Below are 18,962 nucleotides of genomic sequence, written 5' to 3'. Positions count from 1 at the left end.
CTTCCTTGGGAGTCATCTGAGAAAGGACCGTGATTTAAGAAACATGATTTTTAGGGGCGCCTGGGTGGCGCAGTCGGTTAAGCGTCCGACTTCAGCCAGGTCACGATCTCGCGGTCCGTGAGTTCGAGCCCCACGTCAGGCTCTGGGCTGATGGCTCGGAGCCTGGAGCCTGTTTCCGATTCTGTGTCTCCCTCTCTCTCTGCCCCTCCCCCATTCATGCTCTGTCTCTCTCTGTCCCAAAAATAAAAAAAAAAAAAAAAAAAAAAAAAAAAAGAAACATGATTTTTATGTCCTCAGTTGCTATCCATTCCTATGTACCTCTTAAAGAACATATCATATGGTCTTTATGTATATTTGTACAAGGTCCCAAATGTATGCCAATTCTTCATTGTTAATTCACCTAAAGAAACAATGATTTATTCCCAGGATCAGCAAAATTTTTCTTAGAGGGCCAGACAGTAAACATTTTAGGCTTTGAAGGATAGTTGGTCTATGCTGCAATTATTCAACTCTGCCTTTGTAGCTCCAAAGCAGCCTTGAAGATACATAGATTAATGGGCATGATAATAAAACTTTACTTACAGAAAGAGGAGTTGGCTCCTAAGCCTGCAGTTACTGATTCCTGAATTGTATCCCAATTTTGCCCATGAGGGCAAAACAAGCTGGAGTTATAGAGAGTCTCTGTGTCTACAAATTATCATTACAGACATCTTAAGGAATTTTCAGTGGACATTTTGACAATAGTTTTGCCTTATATGTGGACTCTAGTACTAAGGCTCAAAGAAGATGGTCTCCAACATACACCCTCATTTCTGGTACCAGCAGGCACTTGTTATTGTTACCTTGAAGTCAGCTAATCTGCTGAACCCATACCCAGGTATAATAAAAAAAAAAAAAAACAAAAACAAAAACAAACAAACAAACAAACAAAAAAAACCAGATAGTAATACTCAACTCACAAAGTTGTTGAGAGTTATGGGAATAATATATATAAAGCATTCTGCAGTACCTAAAAGACAGTAAGAATTCAATAAATGAAGTTAGGTTTTGTTGTTATATAACTTTGTATCTCAGTTTCCTCACCTTTAAACTGGAGATAACACTAAAGTCTCATCTCACAGGATTATTATAAGAATTAAACAAGCTAGTGTGTATAGAGAACTAAGCACAGTGTATGGCACATAGTGAGTGTTATTTAATTTTTAGCTCTTATTATCACAGTTGAGGGAAGAAATGAACAACAACTACCACATTCAGGGCTAAGATGATTTGCACGTCATCAAGTTTAAATAGATGAACTGAGAAACAATAAAAGGACAAATGAATTTGGAGAACAATCAATAGTCATCTTCATTTTCTATTCTCTACGTGTCATTTGAGACATAAGGATTTAGTTATACTGACAGATCAATAATATAACCAAAAAAATTAGAAATAGAACAGCAATATTTTCAGGAAATCAGGGAAAGGAATATATTAACAATTCAAGTTTAAGTGGTTGATTTCGGATTTAATAAACAAACAAAAACAAATACCCCAGAGTCTTCCCCATGCCTATAGTTACAAAACATTCAGTACAGCACCCTTAATTGCTCCTGTCCTCGAAACTAACAAATGATACTATACAAGCCCCACAGAAGTTTAACATTACTTTGTATTTTAACATGTATTTATTTGTAATTGGAGATTGTTTTCCTTTTCTTAAAGATACCATTTTAAAAGACAATTAAATTAATATTTACTCCAAAGAACAAAATCTTCCAATTCCAGACACATTCCCACTGACAGCAGTAAAATCTTGAAATGCTCAAAGGGGAAGAACTGCTGATTAGCTTTGGTGCACAATAGACCTCATGGAACTGAAGTAATTAAAGTTTTTAGATAAGATGAAATATCCTAATAATGAAAAGCTTAATGTAAAGCTTTATCATTTGTCATGCACTGGTACATGCAGCCTATAATTAACCACATCCCACATGAGAAATTGTACTTTCACAGCAGCTTTTGCATAACTTTGTAAATTGTAAAGCTTTTAAAAAGTGACAAATCTTGTTAAGAATTCAGTAAGGCCCATGTTATGTGAGTTTTACTCAGTTTGGTTCCATTTGCCTCTAGGGGTAAGGCAACAATGTTTAAATCAATAAAAATGCAGCAATTTTAGGCTTTTCTAAGAACAATGAAATTTAGAATGATTTGTGAAATAAAGAACAGGGACTAGTTTTGTTACTAGTTTCCCTAATAAAATCACAATGTTTCATAATTTAAAAAAGGGAATAAAGTGATGTTGCTATAATATTTAAGGTAAAAACAATTTTAAGGCCACAGTATTATACTGGATATAGGGACTGGTCTCATGGCCCAGGGCATGTCATCTTAAACTCGCAGTGGTCATCTTTGTGTCATCAAATCTGTTTCAACAAAATCCCTCTTTAAGTAGTTTCTGACAACCATTAGATTATCTTTTTGTGAACAGTAAGTCAACACCTCATATAAATATGACCATAATTTTTAAATGCTTTAGAAGTAAATTTAGTTTGAAAAATCATATAAGCATGCTTGAGCACACGTTAGCAAAAATATACATAATACAAAAGCTCGAAATGAATCACACCAGCTACTTAGAAGCTAAAATCTATATCTAAATCTTATGATCTAGCTGCAAAGAGTCCCAAACCATAAGCCTATCTATTGTTGAAGGCCATCAAGACTCAAAAGTGGCAACACTGATTTTACTCAGACTATCATCATTTAAAAATATTCAAGTACCGTCTACAGGAGGAAAAGTCTGGAAGCTTTGAGAAATTTCTTAATAACTCTTTGAACATCCTACCTTTCCACACCCTCAAAAGGGAAAATACTATGCTCTTGTTCACTGAGTTATTTTCAGAATTAAAAAAAAGATAATGTACATAAAATGCCAAGCTAGTGCCTACCACACCGCTAACCTATTTTAAGCAGTAAAGCTACATCAGCTGCTGTTCACAACATTGTATCTTCAGTGTGTCAAAGGTCGAGGATGTAATGATACCAAACACCAATCAATTCACTGTAAAAATCTTATCTCTCCTGAAATTTTTAGGTAAGTACCAAACATTTAAAAATATATCAGCAAAAATAATAACAGAATTAATAACTCACTACCTCATTAATCCTTTATTTCTATAAGGTTCATCATAAAATTGATGGTAATTATTTGAGAAGAAATAGTATTGCTACCAACATATATGAAACAGTGGATAGAACATTTCAATGTGAGGTGTGCCTGGGTGGCTCAGGAGCTGGCATCCAACTCTTGATTTTGGTTCAGGTCACGATCTCACAGTTCGTGAGAATGAGCCCCACACTGGGTTCTGCACATCTCTCTCCTCTCTTTCTGCCCCTACCCTCCTCTCTCTCACTCTCAAAATAAATAAACTAAAAAAAAAAAAACAAAAAACCGTTCAATGTAAGAGAATACCAAAAAACTACATCCAGTCCTTTCTGAAATACCTTCAAGACTTCTTTGAAAATACAGAATCATGATGATATATTAAATAACTTGGAAGCCACTTTCACCCACAAGATACCAAATGAAGGATACTACCAAAAACTTCAAGAACTTCAAGAATTTACCCTGTAATCTTCAAGAGAAGTCCAAAAAAAACAACTCAAACCAAACTGACCCCAACACACACACAAACAAACTTCCACAGAAAGAAAATTCTTCCATTTGAGCGTCAACTCAGCCTGTGGGGTGAGAACCAAAGAGAAGAGAAATAAATACAACTAGCAAGCAACTGGTAAAAACCCAGGAATTACTTCTTTGCTCTACTCTATTTCCTTCTGCCATGTTCTATTCCAAGGTTCTGCCCTAGGCCTCCATTTTTCAGAGGAGAAAGAAAACAGCATTCCCAAGATTTTTAATAAAACACACAAAAAAGAATACAGGACCACTGTCCCGGGTAAACACAACTTCACTCAACACTTTTGTATTACCTACATGCTAAATTACTCTATAATCTGCACTGAATTTCCTGCTTTCTTCTAAGGTCCAGACCCATGTTTCCAGCTAAATGGGGATCTCCATGTATATGTCCAACAGACACCTCAACCTGTCCAAAGCCATGAAGCATGGCTTATCACCTTTCCTTTCTGACTCTTCAACCTTCATCTGGTACTGAATACTTTCTGTCTGGGAATATGTTTTACTTCACCATAGAACCTCAGGCAAGCTTTAATATCTGGGGTCATCCCAGTATCTTCTTCAGAAACAGAGCCAGTTTTAATCTAATCCAATTGCTCCTGCTTTCCCAATTTCTTTGCAATCTTCCCAATTCCTTCTTGTCCATTCTTAATGCACTAATTTATAACTTCATCATTGCTCATTTCAAGGCTATACTAGTATTATTCTACATGGTCTCTCTGATCTCCAAGATCTGACAGTACAGAGCCTGCTTGGGATTCTCTCCCTCTCTGCCTTCTCCCCAACTCATGCGTGCACACTCTTTCTCTCTTTCAAAATACATAACAAAATATTTTAAATAAATAAATAAATAAATAAATAAATAAATAAATAAATAAATAACATCATGGTAAAGTTCACAACTTTCTAAATACAGTTAAAATATGAAGTATAAAAATGAGTTAATTTTTTTTTAAACCCACAATAAATAAAGTTTAAAGGATACTGATCTGTCTGTGGTCTTCGAAAATTCTCTGGAAGATTGGCTTCATAGAGTAGTCTTGCTTTAGTATTTCCCATATCTTGCATGCACTAAAATAAAAAGAAAAATCAAGTATTTTCATTACTCATATAAAAAAAGTAATTCCCATATACACATACATATACATACCTACACACATATATACAAACAAATACCAGGTAACATTTATTATTTGCAGGATATATTTTCTAAGGAAAATAATTTAAATCACAACTATGAAATTACTAAAGTTCAAAGTATATGTTTAATTCCTCACATTTACTCAACTTATGTGGACCCATAGTTTTCTAATGTCTTTTTCTGTGAAAATAATACCATCTTCCTAAAAGTAATTTCCTGGTAGTTCATGGGCAGTTTTATTATTGTTTTAAATACACCACTTGAACAACACTGCCAATTCCAACGGTAACAGCTCAAGACCAAATTTTCTTTGTTTTGAGTTTCAAAATACTCCTGAGTTTTCATGATTTACAATCAGAATCACAATGGAGAGTAGATAAAAAAGAAATAGTGCTAACCTAAAACTCTAAAGAGGGTTTATTTCCTTGGGGTTAACCTCTTTAAGATTCTGCTGAAAGCTATGGATCCCCTCCCTACAAAAAACCTGCACGTGATGGCCCAAAGTCTCCCTAAAATCTACAAGCCCCAAAAATAAGAACTACTCAGGAGGCATAAAATAATCTGACAATCACTTCAACCAGTTTAACTAAGTTTCAGTATCCTCTGTGAGTAAGGATTAGCCAAACAATACTTCCTGGACATTCTATTACATTAGAAACTAAACATTTACAAACAAAATATTATTCTATTACTATTTTACATCATTTACATAGAGCTTGGGTTCCTTAAAATGTTTTAATTGGTAGAAAGATCAGTTTGTATAATCCCTTCTTTTTCCTTCTGATCTCCTAGACACACTCCACATCTCCAAGAAGACAGCCGAGGTCTAACAGATTTCCAGACATCGACCTTGAGTTGTAGCCCTCAAGTGGACACAGAACCATCTTCCTTCAAATAAAAAAATACAGTGACTTTTTTTATCCCAACTGAGTTGTAAGGTATGCAAAATACTAATATACACTCATTTCTGGATACCTATCCCACCCACCTCAACATACTCTCTCAGAGTAAACAAGATAATAAGAGAGATCATAAGAAAGTGAAGTAATTAATAGGGGGCTGGGAAATATAATGGATAGAAAAACTGAAAAAGAAATGAGTTTTTTTTATATAGCTAACACAAAATAAAAACAAAGGTATATAAGGTAAGGGGGAAAACTGTGTAAAGTGAACTGACAGTACAAGGTCAGAGGCTCTATTACATCATGACATATACTAGCATGAATATGAGGAGAGCTAACATGTAAATTTGTGTGGGGGGAGAAAAGCTTAGAAACTTTTCGTATAGCTCTCTCTTCTTGAAAGAAAAAATGTTTGCCCTCTCAAGTATTCAAATGATGTTTCATCTTTGTGTCATGGTGGGAATTTATTAAGTAAAGGTGATCCAAGTTATGTAATCATAAAGGCATTAAACATTTAGGAAGAACTAAAGCAAGAAAAATTGTCTCATACTTTTCACAATATCTGCAATAAAGCAAAAAGTAACTCACAGAAACTATGAAAGTAAGAAAATTTAAAAGTTTCCATCAAGCAAACAAGAACACATGGAAATTCTAACAAAAAATTTAGTAAGATTAAAAACAGTATCTACTATATATGTCGTATCTCATTGATCCTGTTACATTTTTCTTCATATTTCAACATTAATGAAATGAAATACATCTTAAAACTGATGGTGTCTTGTAAATTATAGTTTTTTTCTTATTAGTCCATAAAATAGAGATGCTTTTTATAGAAATATCTTACTTTCAGTGAATATGATTGTACACATTTTATATAAAATATTCTCTTTATTTAATATAGGTTATTAAAATTTTGACAAAATAAAAAGTAATTAGGAACAAGGCATATATGTATATTACACCAAATTATTTAATGTTGTTCTAGGGACGCAGGTGAGAAAAAACAAGATATAAAAATCTGAAAGGGACAAGTAATGTGAAATAATGAGCCATTTCTATAGAAGACCACGGCCAAAAGTGTGAAAGGGTACAGGTGCATGCGGTGTATATGTTAGTTGGGATTAGAAGAAACAAGGATTCAATGACATCACAGATGTAGAAAGATCATTTTGTAAGAAGATATTAGTGGCTCAGATAGTTTCTAGGTTTCTAAAAAGTAGAACAGAGTAGTGAGAAAGAAAGGTCAGCAACAAAAGGATCAGTGAAAATGAAAAGGTTAAGCAATTTGGAGATGGTTAAAGCAAGGGGAAAAAACAACAGGAGCTGGCATTGGGGGAGTTGATACGAATATGGTACAAACTAGCTGTCTGCAGTTTCAAAACACTACATTTAAGGGCCATATAGAGGACTTATGAAAATTTATTCTATTGGTCCTAAAGAGCAAACTGTGTCTAGTAATCAGAAGAAAATAATGAAAATAGCCTAAGAACTACAATAACGAGCTTTAGCCTCAATACTTTATTTTTATACATAAATTATATATATTATAAATTGTATACATATTATAGAAATTGCATATATATATACATATATACGCCATTTTAAATTTCCAAAAACCCTGATTTAGACATTATTACCCTACTTTGGCAGGAAAGGAAACAGAAGTGGCAAGACGTTAAGTAACAGACCCAAGATTATTAGTCGCCACGAGTATTCAACTCCTGATAGAAACATCAGCCATCAGTAGTAGTTTTGATATCTCAGGCTATATCCAATGGAACTGGGGACTACATCCTGCAAGACTTACAAACACCAAGCTCTTTGCTTTAGAGCTCAGTTTTCATTTTACAGATAAAGAAACTGAGGCACAAAGAGGTTATATGATTTCTCTACTGAGTAATACAATGAATCAGTTACAAGGCTGAAAATCCTTACCACCAGGCACCAGCTAACTGAAATAAGTGTCCAGGAAATTTCACCACAAGATAGAAAAATACTTTAGGTATTGCCTCCATTATTAAGACATCATTCCTGTTATTAAAATATTACTGCTTTTTTTTAAAATTTTTTTTTCAACGTTTATTTATTTTTGGGACAGAGAGAGACAGAGCATGAACGGGGGAGGCACAGAGAGAGAGGGAGACACAGAATCAGAAACAGGCTCCAGGCTCTGAGCCATCAGCCCCAGAGCCTGATGCGGGGCTCAAACTCCCGGACCGCGAGATCGTGACCTGGCTGAAGTCGGATGCTTAACCGACTGCGCCACCCAGGCGCCCCATTACTGCTTTTCTTTTGGGTTCTCTCAACCAAAAAGCTTTAGCAAAATGTACTGGTAGAAAGCAAAATTTTAGTTGCTTATTCTTTGGCAATTTATGATTCAGTATCCCAGAGCTGAAATGAGTGGATTGGTTGCAAAAAAGGGGAAAGGAGGGATGATAAAGGGCATACACTTCTTTAAAAAAATAATAAATAATAATAATAATATTTTATTATTTAACTACAATGAGAATTAAGTTATGGTTAATGAACTAGCTACCTTAACTTCTACCATGTAGTTTCCAATCAAGCCAGATCTAATACTATACACCATCCTGAAAAACTTAAACTTCCAAATGTACTTTCACTTCTCCAAAAGGAGGAATACTTGTAAGGATGCCAAATAGACCATTAAAAATTTTTAAATTTACCAAATTTGAAAATTCTTTGGCTTTACAGAAAGCATGTAATTCTGTCATTCCTTCTCTCTCTCTTGCACATTTCAAACATGAAAAATGGAAGAAGAGGACTCTTAATTATTTAAATCAAATTTTCTACAAGTTTGGTTAAAAAAGTTTTTTGAGAGAGAGAGAGAGAGAGAGAGAGAGGGAGCAAGTGAGCAAGGGGCAGAGAGAGGGAGAGAGAAAGAGGGAGGGAGGGAGGGAGGAAGGGAGGGAAAGAGAGAGGGAGAGAAGGAGAGGGAGAGAAGGGGGGGAGAAGGGAGAGAGAGAGAGAGAGAGAGAGAGAGAGAGAGAGAGGGAGGAAAGGGGGGAGAGAGAGAGAGGGGGGAAAGGGAGGACAGAGACAGAAACAGAGACAGAGAGAAGTGAAGCTTACCCGGGGCTCAAGTTTTATCCAAAGCAGGGCTCAAGCTCAGCAGAAGCGGGGCTCTGCTCACCTGATGCTCACATGGGACTCGAACCCATGAACTGTGAGATCATGACCTGAGCTGATGTCAGATGCTTAACAACTGAGCCACTCAGGTGCCTTAAAAATATTTTTAAGTAGGTATTTACTTAATAAACTATTTTTGCCTCAATATTGATTTTTAAAAAAGTCAAATATCAAGGGGGCAGAAAATATACTGAAATTCTTGACAAAGAAATGATTATAAGAATATATTAAACAAAAAGTCAATATGCATTATTACTTTCAAAAATATATATATTGAAGAGTAAGTTAAATGTGTTTTTCACAGTTATGATAAACGCCATTTAGATAGTATATATTTAAAAATTAACGTTATTTACTATTCATTTGAAATTCAATATGTCCTCATTTTATACACCGTATGTTTCTAGAAAGATGAATTTTATATTGTACTTTTTGCTTAAATAATCTTCATTCAAAATCACTACCATTATCATTGCAAAGGAAGGTTTCACCTGAAAATAGTATAATAAATCCCACTTAAGAATCTCAGGGGCTCCTGGGTGGCTCAGTTGGTTAAGTGTCCAACTCCTGATTTCAGCTCAGGTCATGATCTTAACAGTTCATGAGTTCAAACCCCGCATCGGGCTCCGCACTTACAGTGCAGAGCCTGGTTGCGATTCTCTTTCCCTCTCTCTCTGTCCCTCCCCCCCTAAAATAAATAAAACTCAAAACCTACTATTAAAAGTATTTTGTCTTTGCCAATCTATAATCTTTGTTTTCAGTTTCTCCATATAAGCCAATACAAAGAACACCACCTACCCAAAGACTCACAAGTTATCTGAGATTCAATTTCAAAAATTACTGTTTGAACTGGAATGCTGAAAAACATCTACAGGCTAACATACTTCTTCACAATCTAACATAGATAAAATTTTCTATTTCTGAAACTTTCTAAGTAGAAAACATTTCACCCAATCCTAGTTTTTGCACTAAAAACAATAAAAATCTATATTCCAAAAGAGTTCTAAGTTTTTTTATGTTTTACAGAGACTGAAGTAAACTGAGGTTGTCAATTTAAAGTTTAAATTGGCATTTACTTATGGGATTTGTATAATTTAGTAAACAAAACATACAAAAAGTAAACTTGTAACACATGGTATCTCCGTTTGCAGTGAGCACTGCATAACTTACAGAGCTGTCAAATCACTATGCTATACCCCTGAAATTAATGTAACACTATATGTCAACTGTACTTTGATAAAAAATAAAAATAACTGGAAAAGTTAACAAATATAACAAGCAGGAATAGATATAAGGACAATAAGCAGAGTCAAGGAGTAGGCAAACAAATGTACTAGGAAATTTTATTTTTATGTAACACTACTGTAAAAACGTTTTTTAAAAAAAAATCACTATTTCTTACAAATCAGAACCACATTGAGATACCACCTCACACCATCAGAGTGGCTAAAATTAACAACTCAGGAAACAACAGATGCAGCCACTCTAGATACAGTGTGGAGGTTCCTCAAAAAATTAAAAATAGACCTACCCTATGACCCGGCAATAGCACCAATAGGAATTTATCCAAAGGATACAAGGGTGCTGATTCATAGGGGCACATGTACCCCAATGTTTATAGCAGCGCTATCAACAACAGCCAAATTATGGAAAGAGCCCAAATGTCCATCAACTGATGAATGAATAAAGAAGATGTGGTGTGTATACACATACACACACACACTTGGCAATAAGAAAGAATAAACTCTTGCCATTTGCAACAAGGTGGATCGAAATGGAGGGTATTACACTCAGTGACATAAGTTAGAGAAAGACAGATATCATACGTTTTCATTCATACATGGAACTTGAGAAACTTAACAGAAGATCATGGGGGAAGGGAAGGAGAAAAAATAGTTTCAAACAGAGAGGGAGACAAACCATAAGAGACTCTTAAATACAGAGAACAAACTGACAGTTGATGAGGAGAAGTGGGGGAGAGGGGAAAACGGGTGATAGGCACTGAGGAGGGCACTTGTTGGGATGAGCACTGGGTGTTGCTTGTAAGGGATGAATCATGAGAATCTATCACTGAAACCCAAGAGCACACTGTACACATTGTATCTTAGCTACCTTGACAATAAATTATATCTTAGCTACCTTGACAATAAATTATAAATAAGTGTGAAGGTAAGAAGTAACAGGAACAGACAAACAAAATGTGCCTCCACATCTTTATCAATATCAGGAAATAATAGTAAACGGCAAGATAAATGACAGGCCACCTAAAATTCCAAGTTAATGATTCATTCTCCTAAGAATAAAAGTTGCTAATTTTTTTCCTTTCTTCAGTCTTCCAAAATATTGGAAAGCAGAGCACTCTGGAATCCAACTAAGTGATACAACTACTTCAGGGTATGACTTCTATCTGTTGTTAGCTCACCTAAAGCCAAAAACAGTCAAGTCCAGGTTCACTGGCTGTGTTTAAGAACTATAGCTCTTTGAACATCCCCTCTCTTTCACCTTGTGCATTCTTTCTCTTTTCTCAACCTACCTCCTATCTGTCCCTATGTTTCCTGCACTTTCTCCCTCAGATACTAAGAATTACCAGGTCAAAAGCCATTTATAGTTAAGCTAGAATTCACACTAATGTATTAATACAGGAAGCTCCCTGCATAGTTTTCATAAATATTTATGTGTGTACTGACTGGCCTTTTGGAGTTTACTGGCTACTTTAAAAAAAATGGAATAAGTGGAGAAAAGAACAGCAGCTACAAAACAAAGGACTAAGATTGCTAATTGCTCTATTTCAAATGATAAGGTTACAATGTGTCAACTGGATCTTCTAAAATCCCAGTGGCAAAAATGCAAAATATTAAAATAATCAATACAATCTTACAAGTTAGTGTGTAATGGAAAGGTGCTACATGTCTACACCAAATCTAGAGGAAGAAAGGTAAAGCGATATAAATTAAAACTCTTCTGAATTTTCTGAGGGGTGGGGAAGAGTCTCACCTACAAGATTAAAGGTTATTGTGTAAGATATGAAAACAGCTAAAAATGTGTACTACCTAGATGTTTATATAGATGCATAAAATACTTCAGGAAAACTACACAACAAACTAATAAATACGGTTGTTCCTACAGAGGAAAACTGGATGACTGAGGAATAGAAACGAGAGGAAAACTACTTTTACACACTTTGTACCCTTTGAAGTTTGTGCCATGTCCATATAATTCTCATTCCCCAAAACAATGAATAATTTGAAGGGGGCTACATTAATCCTGCATTGTTTCTAAATAAAATATTATTCAGAGAAGCTTAGCTAGGGTATCCAAGCAGCATGAATGAGAGCATCCACTCCTACTAGGAAAACAAAGTGTTCTAGTGATCAAAGAGGTTATGAACCAAATGAAATTAATACATTTTTAAGAATCCCATGCAAGTATATCCTACGCTCTAAGTATAAATATACTTGTGATTTGGTTATGATTTACTTATGATACCTTTTCTCAGTATCATCTTCTTAAAGAAACAGAACTGTTGCTAAAGATTAAATCATTGAATGTATCTGCTTTTGCTTCTTAAAATTTCAACATATATATAATTTTATGTGAGCAAGGGAATACTACTTGTTCTATATTCTATTCATTAAAGTTTTCAGAACACAAAGACTAAGATTTTCAAACTGCCTTATCTGAATGTATATATATATTTTTAACGTTAATAAAAAAAGAGGAAATGAGTATTTGTAGTCCCTGGATAAATTCTTCATGTCAGTGACTCACCTCTACTACCACTTGAAATTTTCCAGAATAGTTCTCTATCTTCCTCTCAAAAGCCACCAGGATTTCTTGCATAGGAGCAAGCTTTTCAGGACTGGTTTCAAGATCTTTTGGATTCCAGCTGCTGGAAAAGAAGGGCCACCATTTTTGGTCTCAGGAACTCTTTGTAAATATTTAATACAGAGTCCATTCCTCCAGGTTTCATAAAATTGTGTTTTAGGGGAATTGTTCTCTTTCTGTTTTAATTGTTGTTTCTAGGTACAAAGTAAGTAAACCACACATATTTAAAAATTGAAAATTTTAAATGATGATGTGGAATTAGAGTACCAATTTTCATTTGCTAGTTCTTACAAATTCAGAGAATGTATTTTTTAAAGCAATAAAATTAAACACCATTATAACAAAGTTGGAAAAGCTTTACATCACAGTCTTTAGTAATCTGTACTTACTATGAAATCCATACCATTTGAAGTCTAGGAATAAACCACTACTTTCATCCTAGGTACTTAAGGCCCAGCTCAAGAATCATCCTGGACTCTCCCCTCTTCTGTCAGAAGCCTTAGTGACTCTAACTCTTTTTTATTTGTTACAGCCTTCCCCTCCCTCCCCCATTACCACCAATTTAGTTCAAGATCTAGTCACTCACTGCCTTGGCCATTGCAGGAACAAGTCCATCAGATGTAGGTTCTTAAATGGAACATACCATTAAACATCACTCTTCAATTTATATTTTAAGAATTCCCTGATGTATCCCTATCCCTTCCCCCTATCAGTGATAAGATCAAGACCAAACCAACTAACTCCCCACTGAAACTTTTGCCTTCATCTCCTATGACATATATAACAGTACCCAATACTCTGGTCACAGGAAACTACTTCACTTTCTCAAATACAACATGCTTTCTCCATCTTTCTGCCCAGGAGACCCTGTGTACTCTGTAATATGCTTCCAGAAATTCATAAACAAATAAAGGTCACTATAAAAATAGCAATGAGACATCCTTAAAATATGTTTAGAACTTAGCATAGCACTGGATACTGATGATTTTTTTTTTTTTTAAAGAGAAAGGAGTCACTACTAAGTGATTTTCTAAAGATTACCCACCATTTAGTTAACAAAGCCAAAACTAGAACCCAGGTCTACAGAGTCCCAGCCTGACTTATGTCTGCCATCTTCTATCATTATTATAGTCACACAAAGCAAGGAAGAGCAGTGACTACACCTCTAAAATATTATATGCAATGAATAATAACAATGTTTTAAAATGATCTATTCATACAGATATTCATTCACTGCCACATAACAATTTCCTACCAAATATAGCACTCTATATGGAGATACAAGCCTTTTTCTTCAAATAGTTTAGTATTCCTTTAGTTCTACTCTCTGTTCTATCTAGACTAGGCACTGTAAAATGAACAGAGTTGAATTGATGAAGACTTGCACTAAGTAATATCTTAGTAATGTCTAATATCTAAGTAATATCTTGTTCACTGCTTCGACCCAAAGAACTACAGACAGTTACTAGGAAGATAATTCTAAAACTACTACTGACTTTTTAACCTTAAAACCTCAAAATCAATTTAAAAATCAAGAGGAAAATACAGGGCATAATCTTGCACAAATTCAGAATACATGTGACTTTTTCTCAAATGTATTGTTTAAAAATGCAAACCTCTTATTAAACTTCACAGATTAAATTTTGTTGCAGACAGTATCACATTTCTTTCTTCATCTCACTTTGCACATACAGGCAACACATAAACCGAACACTGTAAGCTGCCCCCTTGCTCGGCTCTTCTTTGAGGACACATTTCATGATCCTGGCAGGGAATCAATACAAGTGAATCTCAATCAACTTTAAAAGAATGCACATGAGGCCATGGGTCAAAACGTGGAGAGATTAAATAATGTTCTAATACATAGCAGGCCAGATGTAGTGAAATCATGGAGCTCTTCAAATTAGCTTTATTAACCTGGAATTTTATTCTATAAAATATTGCTTGTCATAGGAATTCTGTAATTCTCACAGTTTTAAAGCTCCCAGAAGCTTCTCACCAAAAACAAACAACAAAAAAAGAATAACTAGACAGAAAAACCAAAAACCCATGGAAAATATTTACAACAAAACCTGGTGATAGAGTATCACCACAAACCCGATAACACTATCTGGTAGAGACAAGGCACTAACAACCACTGCCCTGCAAGATGTCTGCCACTAATGGGGAGCTGAGTGGATCTGGAAACAGAACACTAAAACAGTGAAGACATACAAACTGGAAATTACAGTGAACCAGTCTGAAGAATGCACATGAAACTGTAAAGGAGTTTTACCCAATCCAATAGCAAATATGTGCAAAAGGTCTACAATAAGCTTGAAATGGGGGGAAACAATCTAGCCCCTATGAATTCTCATGACATAACCACCAAATTTCCCTTCTAGAAGAGAGCCCCACCCTGAGGAGAAAGTCCTGGGAAAGGATTCAAAATTGAAATGGACTAAAAAAATGGAAATAAAAGAAGAAAAGCTTGAGATAAAAGTGGGAAAAGGGAACAGAGCAAAAAAAAAAATCTCAGAAAACAAGTAGCCTTATTTTTAAACATTACACAAAAACCAATGAAGAGAGGTCTGTGCAGTTAGAAAAGCTATCTTGAATCTCAATTCCTTTTAAAAGTGGAGCGCCTGAGTGGCTCAGTCGGTTAAGCGTCCAACTTCAGCTCAGGTCATGATCTCACAGTCCGTGAGTTCGAGCCCCACATTGGGCTCTGTGCTGACAGGTCAGAGCCTGAAGCCTGCTTCAGATTCTGTGTCTCCCTCTCTCTCTGCCCCTCCTGTGCTCATGCTCTGTCTCAAAAATAAAAACATTAAAAAAAAAATTCAATTCCTTTTAAAAGTAAAGAAAGCCAATACTACATAAAAATGATCAACAGAAAAGAATCAAGGTCAAATCTCATACAGTTATCAGAAGAAAAAGAGAATAAGAAGCAGAATAACATCTCTACAACGAATCTACACTAGAACAAATACACTCAGAAAACAGATCAACACTGTACACCTACTAACACAAAACAAGCCAAAAAACATGCAGGATATGAAAGAACATGTAAAATGAGTTAAAAGACATGTGAAGTTATGAAAGAACTAAATCAGAAATTCAAAATATCAGAATTAAAATAAAAACAGGAATTAGAAATAAAAGGAAAATATTTCAGAAATGAATATGAAATAAATGGAACATGAGAACAAATAAACACAACAAATAATGGCCGATAAAAACTAGAGAGGAAAAAGGAAAAAAAGTTTAATAAAAAAAAAAAAAAAGTAATGAGAAGAATCCAAGAGAAAGTGATGAATACTGGAGTTAAGCAATCAAGATCTGACACACATGTTAACTTTTTTTTTAAATGTTTTATTTATTTTTTGAGAGAGAGAGAGACAGACAGACCACGAGTGGGGGGAGGGGCAGAGAGAAAGAGAGACAGAATCTGAAGCAGGCTCCAGGCTCTGAGCTGTCAGCACAGAACCTGGAGATCATGACCGGAGCCAAAGTCGGACGCTCAACCGACTGAGCCACCTAGGCACCCTGATCCAACATACGTGTAAGAGAGTCACTGAAGAAAAATACTCAAACAAGGAGACAGAACACTGAAAAACTAATTTTAAAAAGTCACTGTAAGGGGCCCCTGGGTGGCTCAGTGGGTTAAGTGTCCAACTTCGGTTCAGGTCATGATCTCATGGTTTGTGAGTTTGAGCCCCTCTTCTGGCTCTGTGCTGACAGCTCAGAGCCTACAGCCTGCTTCAGATTCTGTGTCTCATTCTCTCTCTGCCCCTCCCCCAATTGTGTTCTGTCTCTCAAAAGTAAATAAATGTTAAAAAAAAATTTTTTTTAAGTCATTGAAATAAAAAAAAAAAAAAAAAAGGTGAAACTGCATACTGGAAGAGCATACCCCAGGGCATTTCTTGTCTAAAGGAAACCTATTTATATTTAACAATATAGATCAGTTAAACATAAAAGCACAAAAGAAGACATACCACGCAAACATTAAGCACAGGAAGGCTGCAGTGGCTACACACCAATGCATAACAACTATCTTACATGTATACCACCGCTGTGCAACAAAAAGATAATCTGAGCAAGTAAGTCTTATCCTTTTAAATTTTCATTTAGTCTCATTAACAAAAATAAAAACAGGTAAAATTAATAATATTGTATTTTATGTAATGCATCTTGCTCCTCTGCAGAATTCCCATGGAAAACATAGTAACTTATCTCACCTTCCTTTAATGACTTAAAAATGGTGTTATAAATTAAAACAAACCTGCACAACTGCACAATTCAAGTTGAATTTGCTGCCTATCAATATTCAATTGCCTATCAATATTCTAGCTCCAGTTTTCTTTTTTAAAGATGGCAGAGATACCTCACAGGAATGCTGTACTTCTATCAACTGCAATCTTATTACACAAACATGCTTTTAAAGTATAAAACGTATCATAACATTAAATGAAATATACTGTGTCAGAGGGTCAAAAAGGAGAAAACTTCTTCAATCTATTTGGCCACTTTCATCCCCTACTCTTTATAATCCTTTACATCCCAATTTTACTGTTGAACATGAGCACAATATGACCAATATAACAAGTGCCTATAATTTTATGTGTGCCTTAGTAGCTCAGTTGGTTAAGCATCCGTCTCTTGATTTCAGCTCAGGTTATGATCTCAAGGTTCAGTTGGTGAAATCAAGCCTCAAGTTGGACTTGTGTTGTCAGAGTGTTAACGGAACCTACTCTGGATCACCCCGCGGAAGAACCAAGGCACTCGTTGATCTTGGAAGGCAGGAGGTTTATTTCACAGGGGCCGGCTGAGAGGAGATCACTCTCCAGAGGTCTGAGCCCAGAGCATAAGCATGGCGGGCAATTAATATATAGTCTGTTACTTCCTGCATTAGTGGCACATTTTGGTGCCCGAGGCAAGCAGGGGCAGGAAAAGAACCAAGAAGGAGAGTCTTTGGGTGGGGACTGGAATTCCCCCATCAGTCCTGTCGGCCATCTTATAATTTTTCCATATCAAGTGCAGAGCCTGCTTGGGATTCTCTCTCTCCCTCTCCTTCTGCCCCTCCCCTGCTCATTATGTCTCTCAAAACAAATAAATTTAAAAAACAAAACAAAGGAAGTACCTGTAATTTTAATTACTTTTTTACATACAGAGAAATATTTAAATACCTACCAATTCTCTTTCACCTATTCTCACTGTATTTAGACTGATTAGGAATTCAACCTGAGGCCACAGAACACAATACAGCTTACTGATGAGTATTACGGAAAATCTATAATTTTAACTTACTAAGGACAATTTTTTTCTAAGAAAGATCAAAAGTTTAAATTAACACAAGCAAGGGTGCCTGGGTGGCTCAGTCACTTCATCAGGTCATGATCTCCCAGGTTGTGAGTTCGAGCCCTGCATGGGGCTCTGTGCTGACAGCTCAGAGCCTGGAGCCTGCTTCAGATTCTGTGTCTCCTTCCTTCTCTGCCCCTCCCCAACTTGTGCTCTGTCTCCCTCTATCAAAAATAAATAAAATATGACATGATATTATACATGGAAAATCCAATAGACTCCACCAAAAGTCTGCTAGAACTGATACATGAATTCAGCAAAGTTGCACGATACAAAATCAATGTACAGAAATCAGTTGCATTCTTATACACTAACAATGAAGCAACAGAAAGACAAATAAAGAAAACTGATTCCATTCACAATTGCACCAAGAAGCATAAAATACCTAGGAATAAACCTAACCAAAGATGTAAAAGATCTGTATGATGAAAACTATAGAAAGCTTATGAAGGAAATTGAAGAAGATATAAAGAAATGGAAAAACATGGGGCGCCTGGGTGGCGCAGTCGGTTAAGCGTCCGACTTCAGCCAGGTCACGATCTCGCGGTCCGTGAGTTCCAGCCCCGCGTCAGGCTCTGGGCTGATGGCTCAGAGCCTGGAGCCTGTTTCCGACTCTGTGTCTCCCTCTCTCTCTGCCCCTCCCCCATTCATGCTGTGTCTCTCTCTGTCCCAAAAATAAATAAACGTTGAAAAAAAAAAAGAATACTTTAAAATAAAAAAAAGAAATGGAAAAACATTCTGTGCTCATGGGTTGGAAGAATAAATATTGTTAAAATGTCAATACTACTTAAAGCTATCTACACATTCAATGCAATCCCAATCAAAATTGCACCAGCATTCTTCTCGAAGCTAGATCAAGCAATCCTAAAATTCTTATGGAACCACAAAAGGCCCCGAATAGCCAAGTAATTTTGAAGAAGACCAA

At 35.7% G+C, this 18,962-nt stretch overlaps 1 protein-coding gene across 8 annotated transcripts in view; it reads right to left on the bottom strand.

Moving 5' to 3' along the window:
• SMAP1 (small ArfGAP 1) overlaps positions 1–18,962 on the bottom strand; it is a 279,736-nt gene that overhangs the window by 127,766 nt on the left and 133,008 nt on the right. For 6 of the 8 annotated variants that reach the window (XM_045057719.1, XM_045057720.1, XM_019830821.3 and 3 more), the window contains one exon: positions 4,668–4,753. In XM_045057719.1, the coding sequence (XP_044913654.1) occupies positions 4,668–4,753 (86 nt within the window). Of the gene's footprint in view, positions 1–4,667; positions 4,754–12,643; positions 12,765–18,962 lie in introns of all 8 variants that reach the window. The other 2 variants (XM_045057721.1, XM_019830820.3) reach the window with 2 other exon arrangements.

This window comes from Felis catus, chromosome B2 (genome assembly GCF_018350175.1).
Source record: "Felis catus isolate Fca126 chromosome B2, F.catus_Fca126_mat1.0, whole genome shotgun sequence".
Classification (NCBI taxonomy): Eukaryota; Metazoa; Chordata; class Mammalia; order Carnivora; family Felidae; genus Felis; species Felis catus.
This window is presented reverse-complemented; position numbering and strand designations above follow the sequence as displayed.